The sequence below is a fragment of the Rhinoraja longicauda genome, chromosome 12 (genome assembly GCF_053455715.1).
Source record: "Rhinoraja longicauda isolate Sanriku21f chromosome 12, sRhiLon1.1, whole genome shotgun sequence".
NCBI lineage: Eukaryota > Metazoa > Chordata > Chondrichthyes > Rajiformes > Arhynchobatidae > Rhinoraja > Rhinoraja longicauda.
In genome coordinates, this window is record NC_135964.1 from 29,641,359 (window position 1) to 29,659,541 (window position 18,183).

At 41.9% G+C, this 18,183-nt stretch overlaps 1 protein-coding gene across 4 annotated transcripts in view; it reads left to right on the plus strand.

The window, feature by feature from the left end:
* dgkh (diacylglycerol kinase, eta) overlaps window positions 1–18,183 on the plus strand; it is a 250,084-nt gene that overhangs the window by 111,197 nt on the left and 120,704 nt on the right. For all 4 annotated transcript variants that reach the window (XM_078409363.1, XM_078409364.1, XM_078409365.1 and 1 more), the window contains one exon: window positions 8,506–8,586. In XM_078409363.1, the coding sequence (XP_078265489.1) occupies window positions 8,506–8,586 (81 nt within the window). The remainder of the gene's footprint in view (window positions 1–8,505; window positions 8,587–18,183) is intronic.

The following is an 18,183-nucleotide window of genomic DNA, read 5'->3' on the forward strand; positions in this document are numbered from 1 at the left end:
CACTTAAGTACAAAATTGTAACTTTATCAGGAATTTTATTAGAATATGAATTGAACCATTTAGTGCAACATTTGCATTATGAAACAGAGTTCCCCTAGAACAGCAGGATGATATACAGGAAATTATTTACTGTCCTTAATTGGCCTGATCTATATGTGAGCTCAAACTCGGAGCAACATGATTGACATAATAACATTCTGAAATAACCTAGCAATCACTCAGTTCTATCAAATGGGGAAGACAAAACATTCTAAAAATAAAACCAGACATACAAACGCTCTAGATTTAGAGATTACAAAGGTACAAATCCATCTCACTTGATCCTGCACACAAACATCTGCGGACTTGTCCACATTGCCTACATATTCACAGATTAGTCAGGCAATATTCTAACATCGTCGTACTCAGAATCACACCTTTCAGCCAATGTTCTAGACTATTGGATCACCATCTCCGGTTATGTGCAGTCTACGTCATTTTCTACTGACTATCCCCTACCCATCACCCGATGAATCAGTGTTCCGCTTTGAATCTTCTCAGAAGTGGACAGAATGTGCTCTAGTCACAGACTCCATTACAGAAAGTGATTTAGAACCACTTGGCTGATTGGTATGAACAGTTGGTAAGGGAACCAAGAGGCAAGAGAAATCTTTATCCAGAAATTTGATCATGCTCATTTTCGGGGTAGTAAGTGGGTTTGATATTTAGTACTAATGCTAAAATAAAATCTTATGTCATCCTTATGGTACTTTGCAATAATTTTTCTTTGTTAAAACACTATCTGTGGGTTTCACAGCATCTATGAGCAGAGTTGGCAGCAACCATGTCATATCCACGCTGACTGCTGGGATATTGCGGTCTGATTAAGTCCATTAAATGCCATGAGACATGGCAAAATAATGAGCAGTAAATACTCATCAGAGAGCAGCACAACAGAGTCCAAGTCTTGACTTGCTGTTGTGTTTGTTGACTGTGAGTTAACAATAATGCTTGAAGTTTGTTGGAAAGACAGAGTTGGTTTTGCTCATGTTGATGATGTCATTACATATGCAAATAAGTTAAACAATCACACAACCAACAGATTAAAGATAGTTCAAACTTTTCATTGTGAAATGTGGTGGTTAATCAAACTCCTAATGGTAGGATGAGTCTGCATGAACCTCTCCATCTTCAAAAGTGATGGAACCCAACACAAATACAAAGATGAGTTTAGAGTTTCTACAACTATCTGCAGCTAGAAATGGTAAGTCGATGATCTGTATTGGTGATCTCTTGCCATTCAGAAGCCAGTTTACAGTTAATTTAATTCACCCCTCATGATATCAAGAAGCGGGCTGAATGTGCAATGGGACCAGAAATTGTTCTAGCTGTAGCAATGAAGATTTGTGCTTCAGTACTAGCTACACATCTCGCCATGAGTTTCCATGTCTCTACGACAAGGGGATCTTCTCAGCAATTGGAGCAATTGCCTGGGTATAGCCTGTTTACAAAAATAGAATGACCCATCAAGTCTGCATTCAATCACAAGCAATGTGTTGGAAGATATTATTGACAGTGCCTCCAATCATCACTTCGTCACCAATACATGCTTACTGAAGCTTAGTGTAGTTTACTTCGGAGAACAACTCTCAAAATGTTATTTTGAAGACCTGGTGTGAATATTGACCAAAGAGCAGAATTCCTGAGAGATATTTGACATGAAGTGACTCAATATAATGGGAATCAAGGAGAGCCAAATACAGAATGAAGGAATGAAGGAAGATGGTTGTAGGTTTTGGTCCGTCATTTTAGTCTTGGAACATCACCGTAGGAATTCCTCACAGTAGTAACTATTCCCATCTTTGGTCACTTCATCAATGACCTTTATATGAAGGCCTGAGGTGGAGGTGTTTTCTGTTGATATCAGCTCCCGTTGCAGTTCTTGAAATAAAGCAAGCAACATGGACTGAAGCAAGCATAGACTGATGAATGGTGGGTAATATTTGCAGATTGTAACTGAAGACAATGATTATCTCCAGCATGACTGAGTTTAGCCACGTCCCCAGACATTAAGCTGGTCAAATTCCATAATATCTTCCTGGGGAATGGATCACCATTGACAGAAAATAATTTGACCAACCAGTTAGACTCAAAGGTCTGGAGTAACTCTGCGGGACAGGCGACATCTCTGGAGAGAAGGAATGAGTGACATTTCAGGTTGTGACCCTTCTTTTGACTGAGAGCCAGGGGAGAGGGAGACTAGAGATATGGAAGGGTAAGGTGTAAAAATGACAGATCAAAGCAAACGATGATCAAGGAAATGGTTCATTGTTGGCTGAGGGGAAGGTGACAGTGAGGCATACAAACAGTAAAATGAATCAGGAGGACAGTGAAACTAGTCGGAGAACTATTGTGGGGGAGGGATGAAGATAGTGGGAAAGCAAGGGTTACTTGAAGTTAGAGAAATCAAAATTCATACCACTGGGTTGTAAGCTGTTCAAGCAAAATATGAGGTGCTGTACCTACAAATTGCTTTGGGCCTCACTCTGACAGTTGAGGAGGCCCAGGACAAAAGGCCCTGGATAGCAGTAACAGGATCGTTCCGAATCAGCATGGATTTACGAAGGGGAAATCATGCTTGACTAATCTTTGGGACATTTTTGAGGATGTAACTAGGAAAATGGACAGGGGTGAGCTGGTGGATGTAGTGTACCTTGACTTTCAGAAAGCCTTCGACAAGGTCCCACATAGGAGATTAGTGGGCAAAATTAGAGCACATGGTATTGGAGGTACGGTACTGACATGGATAGAAAATTGGTTGGCAGACAGAAAGCAAAGAGTGGGGATAAATGGGTCCCTTTCAGAATGGCAGGCAGTGACTAGTGGGGTACTAGCAAGCCTTGGTGCTGGGACCACAGCTATTTATAATATACATTAATGACTTGGATGAAGGGATTAAAAGTAACATTAGCAAATTTGCAGATGACACAAAGCTGGGTGGCAGTATGAACTGTGAGGAAGATGCTATGAGGTTGCAGGGTGACTTGGACAGGTTATATGAGTGGGCGGATGCATGGCAGATACAGTTTAATGTGGATAAGTGTGAGGTTATCCACTTTGGCGGTAAGAATAAGAAGACAGATTATTATCTGAATGGTGTCAAGTTAGGGAAAGGGGACGTATAATGAGATCTGGGTGTTCCAGAACATCAATTACTGAAAGGAAGCATGCAGGTACAGCAGGCAATGAAGAAAGCCAATGGAATGTTGGCCTTCATAACAAGAGAAGTTGAGTATCGGAGCAAAGAGTAATGAAGAAATTTGACTTGACACGATTTGAATGGAACTTCATACATCACCCTGAATTTTTCACTCTCTGTCACCAGTATACCGAGGCTGAAACATGTACCATCTACAAAATGCTGTTCAATAACATATCGGAATCTTTTTGACAAATCTCCAAAACGAGGGAGCTCTATCATCCAGAAAAATTGCAGGCAGCAAGTTTTTTTTTAATACCATGGGTTACAAGTTTCTCTCTAAGTCACACACCGTTGTGATCTGGTTATATCCCCTTGCTTCTTCTTCATGTCCAGATCAAAGTCCTGGAACTCCTTATTTAACATACCACGGGAGTATGTTCACCACAAGGTCTGTGGTAGTTCAATAATGTGGTTCTCCATCTTCTCAAGGGCTATAAAGGATGGGTATTAAATGGTTAACCATGCTAATGACAGTCACATCCTGAGAGGTAATAAAGCAAATCTATACACTCCCATCCTTATTGTATTAAAATGACCTGACTGTGCTGGACAGGGACCTCTACTACTACTTTTAGTGGGAACTCCCTTGCTCCAGTTCTTTGTGTTCTGAAGTGAAAGTGAGATCAGTGTGGAGCCACAGAACCTTCGATAGGAGGTGCCTGAAGGATGGGTTGTGCTGGATGGTAGATGGTGCACTGCATACACAGGGCTTCCGTGTTCCTGATGCTTGAACCCTAGATTCTGAAACTCACTCCTAACTCTCTTTCTCCACGGTGTGCAGTTAACAGCGAGGGATTCCCTGGAGTCAGTGGGGAAATTGGATGTTTTCAAGCATCTGGTGATCTGTTCCTGTGTGACAAGAGCACGGAATAGAATGTCTCATGTACATTGAATGGAAAAGCTTAAAAAAAATCAAAGCAACAGTTAGAGACACCAGCTGATGTCAGGAGATCGAGTAACTGGGGTCTGAGCAGAAGTGAACTGTAGGTAGATGTACAAAATACAGTGAAAACATAGAATGTTTGTGTTTCACCCTCGGATAGAAGCCAGTAAAAGTGCTCCGTTGAAAAGATTCACATTTTTAATTTGTGATCATAAAGAAGTGACCCAATTGAAAAAAAAAAATGATGTGGAATATGGAAATCATCTGAGATTTAGTATTTTTGTCAGGTGAAATAAAAACCTAAATTGAAAGCAAACTTGGAAGCTGCATGACATTGAATCATAGTCGCCTAAACTTTGCTGTGGGAGACATTTATACAAGCATTTTGTGTGCTCCAGTTAAAATTCCTACTTGGTAAATTAGCCAAGTCATTCATCCATTTGTTGAAGTGAGTTCATGATTAGTTAATTTCAGATAAGCCTTGCGACCAATGTAAATACATATACACCAGGACCAAACTCAATTTTCTTTGAATGATGAGGTGAGGCTATATCATTCAGGATTGATCTTCTATCTCAAAACCCAGGTATTATTTGTCTGCAGGAAATATGTTTTTGAATTTATAGGTCTGGCAGTGAAGTGGTTTAATTACAGGACTGGTATCCAGAAGCCTGGACCATTGATCCAGAGACATGAGTTTGATTCCAACCACATTGGCTAAGGAATTTTGGGTAATTAAATAAATCCGAAATGAAAAAAAAAAGAGATCATGAAACGACCAAATAGTTCGTTCCGGAAAGGAAATCTGTCGCCGTTATGCCCAGGCATAGTTACCTGTGTTTCTGGAGTTGCCAAGGTAATTGACTCGTAACTGACAATTTAAATTATGGAGCAAGTTACTCAGTTCAAGCATATTTAGGGATGGACAAAAAATATGACTTTATCTGTGAACTTTACAATCCATGAACAAATGAAAAAAACACCATTAATTGATCATGGTGGACGGCACGGTGGCGCAGCGGTAGAGTTGCTGCCTTACAGCGAATGCAGCGCCGGAGACACAGGTTCGATCCAGACCTCGGGCGCCATCTGTACGGAGTTTGTACGTTCTCCCCGTGACCTGCGTGGGTTTTCTCCGAGATCTTCGGTTTCCTCCACACTCCAAAGACGTACAGGTATGTAGGTTAATTGGCTGGGTTAATTAAATGTAAAAATTGTCCCTAGTGTGTGTAGGATAGTGTTAATGTGCGGGGATCGCTGGGCGGCACGGACCCGGTGGGCCGAAGGGCCTGTTTCCGCGCTGTATCTCTAAATCTAAATCAATAACTATTCCTTGAGTAACACCATGACAAGCTGGTGTTTGTTATTGGCTGCTGCTCAAATTGTCTGCCACCATCACATTAAGAACAGCACTGCACTTCTTGCTTCTCATGTATTATGTGATGTACTTAGTTACACCTCACGGATATTTTGCTGGCTTCCATGTTTCACAGATGGCTATGGCTCTTTTCCATAGAAAATTAGGGACGGGGTAGGTAACCTGATAATGATAGTGCAGATGTCAAATAGGCATTGAAAACTAGATAGACATAAAAAGCTGGAGTAACTCAGCGGGACAGGCAGCATCTCTGGAGTGAAGGAATTGGTGTCCTTTCGGGTCGAGACCCTTCTTCAGACTGGTGCTGTTAATAAGATAGTCTGATAAATACAGCAAGGATTTCATGAGAAATCTTTTGATCCCAAAAATGTCAAGGCGAATTGCATGAACACATGTCGAGTGAGAAAGATATAGAATGAGATGGTGAGAGGGATGGGAAGACGCTCATTCCTATGCTGTCCATTCTTTTGAAATTTCACCCATTACTGAGATTGGTCTTAATGTCAATTAAAACATGGACAATTAATTCATATGCTTACCAATGGCCAATGTTAGTAGAATGATGTTCTCATTTTGATAGTATTGGCAGAGATTGATCAAAAGTCTGAAATGAACACACGCTGTCCAAGAGGGCATTAGCTTTAAGGTGAGGGGAGGGGAGGGGGGGGGGAAGTTTAAAGGAGATCTGAGGGGCAGCCTTTTTGCACAGAGGGTGTTGAGTGCCTGGAATGTGCTGCGAGGGTTGGTGGTTGAGGCAGTTACAATTGTGGCAGTAAAAAGGCTTTCGAGAAGGCATATGGATGTGTAGCGAATGGAGGGATATGAATTATGCGCTGGTAGATAAGAGATGGTCTTGGCATCATGTTCGGCACAGACATTGTGGGCTGAAGGGCCTGATCTTGTGCTGTACTGTTCTATGTTCTATGAATCAGAAAAAGTTTTGCTGGTGGAACTGAGTGGGCGAGGCAGCATCTATGGAGGCTAAGGGATAGTTGACATTTCAGACTGAAACCTGGTATGAGGACAGAGTTTAGAGAGACGATAGATGTCATGAAGAGGTGAGAGGGAGGGGTGAAGTTGGAGCTGACAACCAATAGGGGGATCTAAGTGAGGAAGAGCTGATGGGCAGATCGAACCAGGTGAGGGAGGACAGGGTGGCGAGATGGGTGCAGAGGCTGGTAGGTGATTTGGAGTCAGCAAAGGGCTTCCGAGCGACACAGCCTTGGTATACACTGCCTAATGCCTGGTTATTGCTGAGACCACCGTGCTGGACTCCAGGATGTGGAGGACTAGCGAGAGTGGATGGATCGCGAGCAGTCTTTCTGACAGGTGGGTTTGATCCAACAAGATTTGGCTCACAGTTAAATTGCTTTTACTTTCCTTTCAGACAGTGCACAATAAATAGTTAACAAGAAATTATAAAATCATTGTCATACAATAAATACAAGATGCTCTTTTCCAAAATGTTCTTTTTTGAAACAATCTCTATTTTAAATATATTCACAACCTCGTATGACAAGTAGAAATGTCTGATACCTGTTGGCATTCTGATGATTCTACTGTAACGTATGTAGCAAATGTCAAGGTAAAGCCCAGTGGAAATGTGAGTTCTTAATTTGCAGTTTCTAAAAAGTTATATTGTTCTTAAAAACAAATTGACAAGATTGGAAGTTAAGACTTTTTTTCAGCAGCTGGCTAATTAATCTAAGAAAATAAAAATTAAAACGTCTAACTGCTTAACAAAAGGAGCATAATTTTGTAGGGAATTCTGTTGTGTAAGACACTTGGGTTTAATAAAAATCGTTTTAGTCAGAATTTAATTATTGAGTGTTCTAGACTTCCTTGTATAGTATTTTCACCCCAAACCCCTTGGTGTTTTAAACATCTAAACAAAAGCAGATTGTTTTTGCTTTTGCAAAATTTAGTCTTGAGTTTCTACTTAAAATAACAAAATACTTGAGATCTCATAACTTTATGCTTGTGCCTTTGGGACCTCAGTTTGAGTTCTCGCTCAGATTGATCAGATAAAATGCCAGAGCTCCCTGTGGGGCAGTAAAACGTTGTGAATCTTATCTGAGATCTCATTGAGCCCGTTTCTATGGTAGAAAATGAGCAGTAATTTAGCACTAAATTGGAAATCTTGTTCAGAAAGGCATGAAAGAAAACAATGTATAAAATTGAAGTGTTCCATTATTTAAAAAAAATATTTACTTATTTAAATAAAAATCATGAATGGGGTAAAAGGATTCAATGACAGGGGAACCAATTGTAAATGAAAGGTAATATTTTGAAACCTCCAAGACATGCCTTTAACTGCAAGGATAGCACGGAGGTGCAGCGGTAGAGCTACTGCCTTACAGCGCCAGAGACATGGGTTCGATCCTGACTACGGGTGCTTGTCTATCCGGAGTTTGTACGTTCACTCCATGACCTAGGTTTTCTCTGGTATCTCCGGTTTCCTCACACGCTCATAAGACATACAGGTTTATAAGAAAATAACTGCAGATGCTGGTACAAATCGATTTATTCACAAAATGCTGGAGTAACTCAGCAGGTCAGGCAGCATCTTGGGAGAGAAGGAATGGGTGACGTTTCGGGTCGAGACCCTTCTTCAGTAGGTTAATTAGCTTGGTATAATTGTAAATTGTCCTTGTGTGTGTAGATAGCGTTAATATGTGGGGTTCGCTGGTTGGCCTGGACTCGGTTGGCCACTCTGTATCTCTAAACTAAACTAAACTAAATTGACATCCCTACTTGTGGTTCTGAACTTGTCCCAACTAACCTCTACCTAAAGCCTCTGAACTTGGTTAAGCAGGATATGAGTGTCCACTCCAAACTGGGAAAAACAGAAACTGCATATTGACAGCTGATTTCTGAGCAAATATTCTCATATTGGTGCTCAGCTCCTTCTCTAGAAGATTATTGACCAAAGAAAAAAGATTTATGCAGAGCGAACTGTCACTTTTATTTACATCGTTATATTTTTTCCCTTTCTCTTCACAGTCCCTTATATTTGATGAAGTGGATCTGTCTGATGCAAGCGTCGCTGAATCAAGCACAAAAAACGTTAACAACAGCTTCACGGTATGATTTCACTTTTATCTTTACTCTTTGCATGTGATGGTGGAATTTGTCTCAGTGGTGACTGTAGGGAAATGTTGGCGTAACCTTTAAGTTAGCATACTGTAACCAGTCCAGAGGACTGGGCTAATGATCATCATTGGTACTATTGAATTGTTGTAAACAAACAGGCCAGCTCACTGATATTCTTCAGCAAAAGACATATTTGCACCGGCCATAATGTGACTAAGTGCACATCACTGCACTTGACTCTGCCTTTGCTAGACAGTTTATTAGGTTGCCTTCCCACCCCTAATTTATTTATCAATATGATAAAGTTGACAGCATTCTAAATTCTAAGTCAGTTATGGTTGAGTCAGGCCTCACTTCAGCACCAAATCTAATTGGTATTGCAGTGCAGATTTGAGGTAGTGTTGTATTGTATGTAGCTGCTGAAATGAGGCATTTCTATCTGTTCAGATGCACGTACACTGATGAGCCAAAACATTATGACCACCTGCCTAATATGCTGTTGGTCGTCCGTGTGCCGCCAAAACAGCGCTGACCCGCCGAGGCATGGACTCTACAAGACCCCTGAAGGTGTCCAGTGGGAGCTGGCATCAAAACATTAGCTTCAAATCCTGTGTTGCGAGGTGGAGCAGCCGTGGATCGGACTTGTTGATCCAGCATAGATGCTCAATCGGATTGAGATCTGGAGAATTTGGAGGCCAGGGCAACACCGTGAACAATTCATCATGTTCCTCAAACCATTCCCGAACAATGTGTGCAGTGTGGCAGGGCACGTTATCCTGCTGAAAGAGGCCACTGCCATCAGGGAACACCATTACCACGAAAGGGGTGTACCTGGTCTGCAACGATTTTTAAGTAGATGACACGTGTCAAATTGACATCCACATGAATGGCCAGACCCAGGGTTTCCCAGCAGAACATTGCCAAGAGCATCACACTCCCTCCACCGGCTTGCCATCTTCCCACAGTGCATCCTGGTGCCATCACTTCCCCAGGTAAACGGCACACACGTGATCTAAAAGAAAACTGGACATCGGAACTTCTTCCACTGCTCCAAGGTCCAGTTCCGACGCTCACGTGCCCAATGTAGGCGCTTTCGACGGTGGACAGGGGTCATCATGGGCACTCTGACTGGTCTGCGGCTACGCAGCCCCAAACGCAGCCAGATTCGATGCACTGTGTATTGTGACACATTCCTCCCGTGACCACCATTAACATTTTCTGTGACTTGTGCCACAGTAGACCTTCTGTTGGTTCGGACCAGACGGGATAGCCTTCGTTGCCTTCGCGCATCGATGAGCCTTGCGCACCCAACACCCTGAAACCTGTTTGTGGTTTGTCCTCCCTTGGACCACTGTTAGTAGGTACTCACGACTGCTGACCGGAAGCACCCCACAAGCCTTGCCGTTTCAGAGATGCTCTGACCTTGTCGCCTGGCCATAACAGGTTGGACCTTGTCAAGGTCGCTCAGGTCTTTACTCCTGCCCATTTCTCCTGCATTCAACACATCAACTTCAAGAACTGACTGTTCACTTGCACCCTAATATATCCCACCGCTTGACAGGTGCCATTGTAACAAGATAATCAATGTTATTCACTTCACCTGTCAGTGGTCATAATGTTTTGGCTCATTGGTGTATATATCAGAACAATTTGAAGTAATCAGGGAATTTTTAGGGTATTATTGTCACCGAAACTAAAATATCTATTAAAACATCAGATAATTTAGTCATGCACCTGATTCAAGGTCCTCCTGTGGTTTGTTTGTACTCACAACTGTGTTGGTAGCATCAAATAAATAAAGATTGGTAGTTCAAAAACTGCTTTGATTTAACAATGATTGACAGGAGTCTATCAGTGCTGGATTAATGACATTCTCAGTGTTGGATCTGAGAAATAATAGGTTTGTTGAACTGTTTTAAGAGGAACTCCACTTAAAATGTAATAGCAAGGAACTGCAGATGCGTGTTTATACCAAAGAAAGACTTAAAATGCTGCAATAACTCAGCGGGTTAGGCAGCATCCTGGAGAACCTGGCGACCAGGAATTTTCTAGTATTGCAGACATCCCAAAAATAAACCAGTAGTACTAAACGGAGCTCACTTCTTTCAAACACCTCCCTGGCAACCTCTTACCAAGAGTCTGGAAGTCTTCTTTGCCCCTTTACCAGAGAACATGCCTCCTCAAGTTATTATTCCCCATCATACTTTACAAAATGCCTTAACTGTCTGTGGATATGTTTCTTCATTCGATCCTTCATTATATCACAAATTCTTGAAGCAGCACTGTCCAGCAGCTGAAAGAGTGCTGATAGTAGAGTGTGCATATTCCTTTAAGAGCTTCGATCAAGGTTGCAGCTGCAAGGCTGAGTGTTGGCAGATACCACATCTTGTAAAATTGATGGGAGACACTGAAACTGTTACAGTATTTCTTTACAGGGGGAAACTCGACAAACCTGTCCTGGGTAATCTCCCAATAAAATATTGTGTTCTTTACAGTATTATTTTTGAAAAAAATGTTAGAGTGACACATACTGCTGTATTAATGGTAGTAAAGAGTAGTAAAGTGGTTTCACGTTTACATATTATAATCCCCCTGGATAAAATAGTTGATTTGCATATAAATGATTGCATACATTGTGAACTGTCCGCTATTTTTTTTCCATCAAGTGTGGCCTCGTGTCCAAAGAACCCCCAGTGCAAATGTAGAAGTTGTTTGTTTACATGTATGGTAATACTCTGATTGGAGAAGCATACTTAAACATATTTTTTCCTGGTTGTTAACTTGGAAAATATATTTTCCTCTTCCTGGTGTTTTCAAAATGGACAGACTTTTGAAGGCATTGGAATGAGACAGCCTGATGGTCCAATAAATGTTAATACACAATAACGTTTGCATCTTGTTCACATCACATCGCAGTTTCATGGGCCAGATGTGGTTCTGTTATTCTTCACCTCCTGAAAAGAAATAACCAATACTCTAATTACTATACATCTTTCACATGTCATTACATCTGTTCATTTATCTATTTAATGTTTAATAAATCTGCAAAGCAGTTCTTTTGACGCTCTTGAATCATCAGAGCCCATAATTCAAATTGATAGACCGATAATTCAAATTGGTAGACTAATATAAAACTGAGAGAGGTGCACTGCCAAAGATTGTTTGAATGAGTTGTGGGGGGAGATCGCCTGAACAAGATAGTTAATGAAGTAACAGTAATTGTTTAAAGATAAGTTTTCCTTGTCTAATTGGGACAGAAAATGCTGGATAAGACCCAGCACATTAAGAAAAATTGCTTCAGAGAAAGAAATGTTTCTTTCTTCGTGTGTGCTCGTAGCCTGTTGAGTGTTTTACAATGTTTTCTGTTTGTATTCAGCTTTCCAGCAACTGAAATAATTTCCTGTAATTTGGAAACATTACTTTGTTTCACTGAGTAATTATTTATATGTGGAAACTGAAAAAAAAAATCCTAAAAAATTGGATAAAGCAATTATCTTTGTTCTCTTTCTTGAAGCACATTTCTAAAGTAATTTTGTACAAAATTAATATTTTTTTGTTTGACAATGATAAAATAGCGACCCAATGTCACACTCGTACTGTAATGATTCTTTGCTGCTGGGCTTGCAAGAAACAAGATTGGTGACTGCACAGTCCTTGGGGGAGTTATTATTTCATCCTGGACAATAGACAAGTACAGTTGTAATGGTAATAGGGCTATTCCGGATTCACACAGAGGCCAGCAAGCTACAGATGAAATCGTGACTTTCCTGTGCAAAAATGATTTTACGAAAATGATCTTAATTTAGTTTATTAGTTTAGTTTAGAGATACAGTGCGGAAACAGGCCCCTCGGCCCACCAAATCCACACACACTCTGGGACAATTTACATACAGTGTGGAAACAGGCCCTTCGGCTCAACTTGCTCACACCGGCTAACATGTCCCAGCTACACAAGTCCCACCTACTTATGTTTGGCCCATATCCATGTACCTATCTTACTGTTTCTTCAACGTTGGGATAGTCCCTGCCTCAACTACCTCCTCTGGTAGCTTGTTCCATACACCCACCACCCTTTGTGTGAAAAGGTTACCCTTCGGATTCCTCTTAAATCTTTTACCCTTCACCTTAAGCCCGTGACCTCTGGTCCTTGATTCACCTACCCTGGGCAAGAGACTCTGTGGATCTGCTCGATCTATTCCTATCATGATTTATACATTTTATACCGAGCCAATGAACCTACAGACTTGTACGTCTTTGGAGTGTGGAAGGAAACTGAAGACCTTAGAGAAAATCCACGCAGATCACAGGAAGAACGTACAAACTCCGAACAGACAAGCACCCATAGTCAGGATCGAACCCGGGTCTCATTGTAAGGCAGTAGCACTACCGCTACTGCCCATTGTTGAAAGTTAGTAAATTCATTGCCTTATTTTGATATTGCAATTTGAATTATTGTAATAACAAAATAGAATTTCACCATACAATCCCACTGTTAAGCACTGGAGTACCAATGTGGGAGAAAGACAGAAGGAAAGCCATTAGCTAACCCACACCTTTCCAGAGACTGCAAATCCTGGAATCTTGAACAAAAAAACAACCTCCTGGAGGAATTTCCAGTCCTGAACAAAAATGTTGCCTGTCCATTACTCTCCCCTGACGGACTCGCTGAGTTCCTCCAGTGTGTTGTTTTTTTACATACCTATCGGGATTTCTTTAAACTTGGCAGGGGTATATTAAGTTGTAGGAAAGGTCTGAAGGACTAGTGCAGGTGGTGTTGTTTTACTGCACGATGGACCTTAATGACTTTTAATCAGAAACAATTCCCAACCTGTAAGGAAAAATTACAGGAAAGTAGTTTATTTGAGGAGAGAAATTTGTAGAGTCTGGGAGAGTGCATTGAAATTTGTGAGAAAGTAATTCTTCCTGCTTTTTGCTCTATTTTTGAACAGTTGTTGAGTGAATAAATATTTTTTTTAGCTCAAATATATTTAAGCTGTAATTGATGACTGGATGCTGGGCTTGCATTTCCTTTGAGTCAAAGTTGCTTCACGTTCTCTGTTGTATCTGGACATAATGTTGACAATGGTACATTTTAATTTAGTGCTCTGCTGTATGCATTCTAACGTTCACCAGTTCGATTAATTCAACTGTGTTTACTGATCTATGTTGGTGCCAGGTTGACAAGAGCCTATTTCTTTGTATGTCAAAAAAAAAACTAATGGTTTCAATCTCTGTAACGTCTTCCACACCTTACACCGTCTGAGAACCCTCTTCTGAATATCAGGCCATCAGTTCCCAGATAGTCACTTCTCGTGAATGTCTTCTTATCTGGAGAGCTCTTTACTAAAACCTCCAAAGTCACAGCCCACTTCTACCTTCTCTCTAAGACACGTAAGTGCTTCAGCCTTTTATTTCCTACAGAATTTTTTTTTTTCATCTCTAGTTCAACCCTTTTTCCAGTCTCTTCCCACCTCACATGTGCCATTTCTGACAACGTTCTCCATTTTATCCACTTTCCTGGGCCCAGCAATATTGTTTTTTTTCACCACTAATATCCAATCTCTCTAACAACTATCCCCTGGTAAGATGACGTGAGGGCTTCTTCCTTGAACAGAGACCCAATCACCTACCTGATCCACCACTCGCCTTGGCATGTTTTCTCATTAAACAGAATCTCCTTTAACCTAATTCATATCCTTCAGATAAAAGTAAGGTGAATCGAATTATGCTTTGGAAACCTGACTGGTTCCAAGTTATGTGTAGGAAGGAACTGCAGATGCTGGTTTAAACCGAAGATAGACTCAAAAAGCTGGAGTAATTCAGCGGGACGGGCAGCATCTCTGGAGAGAAGATTTGGGTCGAGACCCTTCTTCAGACTGGTTAGGGATAAGGGAAACGAGAGGTATAGACGATGATATAGAGCAGGGGTGTCAAACTCATTTTAGGTCACGGGCCGGAATGGGCAAAATGCGACTTCATGCGGGCCGGATCAGTTGTGCAAGCGCGAACGCACGTGTGCGTGCTCCCACAGCTTTCGTTGCCTTCGTTTTTTCAACCTGCTCTCACGTGCTTCAGTCTCTGCTAAAACTACAAAGTGTTTCACTTTACGAATTTTGTTTCTTATAGAGTCCCGCTGAGTTACTCCAGCTTTTTGTGTCTATCTTCGGTTTAAACCAGCATCTGCAGTTCCTTCCTACACAGACAGCAATCAGGTGGGGGAGGGGAAGGATAGAGACAGCTACATAGGTTGGGAGGAAACAAGGACTCAACAAAGGGTTGCATATTGTGTAATCTGGTAAAACAGAGCGGAGGTGTTGAGCAAAACAATCGCCGAGCCTCCACCAGCAGGCCCTCGCTCTGACTCTCCCGCAGCTCCGGGCCTCACTCACCCACACCTGCAATGGACCCCAACTGTACTTTACCCAATGCCAGATCCACGCCCTCAAATTTAGCGCCGGCTTGGCGATCATTTCGCTCAACACCTCTGCTCAGTCCGTCTCAACCAACCTGATCTCCTGGTGGCTCAGCACTTAACTCCCCCTCCCATTCCCAATCTGATCTTTCTGTCCTGGGCCTCTTCCATTGTCAGAGTGAGGCCCAGCGCAAATTGGAGGAACAGCACATAATTTTTCGCTTGGGCAGTTTACACCCCAGCAATATGAACATTGACTTCTCTAACCTCAGGTAGTCCCTGCTTCCCCACTCTATCCCCTCCCCCTTCCCAGTTCTCCCACTATTCTTCCTGTCTCCGACTACATCCTATCTTTGTCCCGCCCCCTCCCCTGACATCAGTCTGAAGAAGGGTCTCGACCCGAAACGTTACCCATTCCTTCTCTCCCAAGATACTGCCTGACCTGCTGAGTTACTCCAGCATTTTGTGTCTACCTTCGATTTAAACCAGCAACTGCAGTTTTTTTCCTACACCACTAAGCTGTAAGCTGCCCAAGCAAAATATGATCCTCCAATTTGATCTTGACAGTCCTTTCAGGCTAAGCAGAGGTTCACTTGCATCTCCTCCAACCTCATCTACTATATCCGTTGTTCAGGATGTGGACATGTACATCGGTGAGACCAAACGCAGACTGGACGATTGGTTTGCTGAACACCTTCGCTCAGTCCACCTGAACCTACCTGATCTCCCGGTTGCTAAACACTGTAATTTTCCGTCCCTTTCCCACACAGACCTTTCTGTCCTAGGTCTCCTCCATTGTCAGAGTGAGGCTAAACGCAAATTGGAGGAACAGTATCTCATATTTTGCTTGGGGCAGCTTACAGCCCAGTAGCATGAATATTGATTTCTTTAACTTCAAGTAACCCCGGCATTCCCTCTCTCTCTATCCCTCCCCCACCCAAGTTGCACTGGCTTCTCGCTTTCACCCAGCAAATAGCTAACAATAGCCTATTTCCTTTATCATTGTTACCTTTTTGCATATCTTTCATTCATTGTTCTTTATCTCTCTACATCATTGTCTATATCTCTCGTTTCCCTTATCCCTAACCAGTCTGAAGAAGGGTCTCGACCCGAAACACCACCCATTGCTTCTCTCCAGAGATGCTGCCTGTCCTGCTGAGTGGTTCCAAGTTTTGCCTGTCTCATTGTGGGATATATGTTACGTTCTTTGTTTTAATCCCACTTGGGACCATTTCCTCACTTGCTTTACGTCATGGATGACTGTGTTGAAAGTTTCATCATCTTTGTGCCAATTTCTACCTGACAATGGTCTTAATGTGGTCTATTCCTAACTCTACCTTCCTCAACTTCAGTTCATAACTAGTAATGTATATATTTTGGCATAGAGTCAGATGCTTTTTCCCAGCACGGAAATGTCAAAGACAAGTGGCAAGGTTTTAAAGTGAGAGGGGCAAAATTTAGAGGATATGTACACGGTAAGTTTTTTACACAGTAAGTGGGGGAAGCCTGGAACGTGTTGCCAGGGGAGGTGATATGATATGATAGGGGTATAAGAGGCTTGTAGAGAGGCACGTGGATATGGAGGAACTTAGATCAGGTGCAGTCAGAGGAGATTAGTTTAACTTGACATCATGTTCAACATGAACATTGTGGGCCGAAGGGCCTGTTCCTGTAATGTAGTGTTTTATGTAGGAAATGCAGATGCTGGTTTAAATCGAAGGTAGACACGAAATGCTGGAGTAACTCAGGCAGCGTCCCTGGAGAGGAATGGGTGTCAGTCTTCAGTCTGAAGAAGGATCTCGACCCGAAACGTCACCCATTCCTTCTCTCCAGAGATGCTGCCTGTCCGGCTGAGTTACTCTAGCATTTTGTGTCTACCTGTACTGTTCTGTTCTATTTTCTATGCTCTTCTTCAGTCGATTCATCAACAGACAGCTACCTTGATTCCACCTAGCTTTCTCAGTATTCCCTTCCCCAATTTATCTGCATGTCTGGCATCTATTCTGATAATGCCATCTTCATGGTACCTTAATACATTTTCCTTTTCCATCATCCAATCTTTCTCTCCATAGTATTTGGCAAAGCCCTCATTCATCTGGTACATATCTGGTGTTTTCCTCTCTTCCATTTGGAACCAGAATAGGGTTCCCATTGTCCATATCTTTCACCCCAACAGCCTCCACTTGCAACAGATTATCATGCTTAATTTACAACATCTCCAATGCGTACACCTTTAGATAATCCTAAAATTCGAGACCCCTCACTGTCAGTCTTCTAAAGGGACCAATCCCTCTGAAATGCTCTGATGCATTCTCTCATCTCCATCAATACCTACCCCCTTCCCAAGCAACTGGTGGGGATTGCCACTTATTTTGGTTCCCCCTTTCCATCATACAGCTATCCAAACATTCTGTGCAGGTGAAATGTAGCCTCTTCCAATTTAATATAATGAATTCACTGCTCATAGTATGGATTACTCTGCACTGGGAAACTAAACTCGGACTGTGTGACTTTTTTTGCACAGTCCCTCTGATGAATCCCTATAAAGGACCCAGAATGTCTAGTTTATCTATCATCAGTTTAATTATCCATTTCTTTCCTGCTCTGAGCTCTCTCTCTTCGGCCTACTATACTCTTTCAAGGAAGATAATCTTGAGGAACAACACTGCATCTTTCATCTCACCACAATACTGCCTTTCAGATGCAACACAGAATTTAATCATTTTGGATAATCTGTTTTCCAGGGGATTGGAGTTTCACACTTCCAGAATTTCTTTTGATAGTTTCAGATGAACATTCCATTTCTACTGACCGAACGTTTTTATTTACTGGTCGCTTTGTTGCCCTTCTTTGTTGTTTAATCACTCTCACCTAACATATTGTAGACTTTTCCTTTTGGCCTTTCATACTGCTCCCCTCCCTCTGCCATGATCCCTAGATTTCACAGTTCAGGTGACCTTAAACATTGACTCCCTTTCTTGCTCCACAGTTGTTGCCTGCCCTGCTGTGTGTTTCTACCATTTTTTTAAATCATTTGTAGTTCTCTTAGAAGGCTGAGCATCTCTTGGTTCGGTCATAGTTCTATCCAGCTGTATTTCTGCTTTTTGGGCCCAAACCTTTAGAATTTCCTCCTGTGTCCTTTCGTTCACATTCATGTTGATAATCAAATGTTGCCC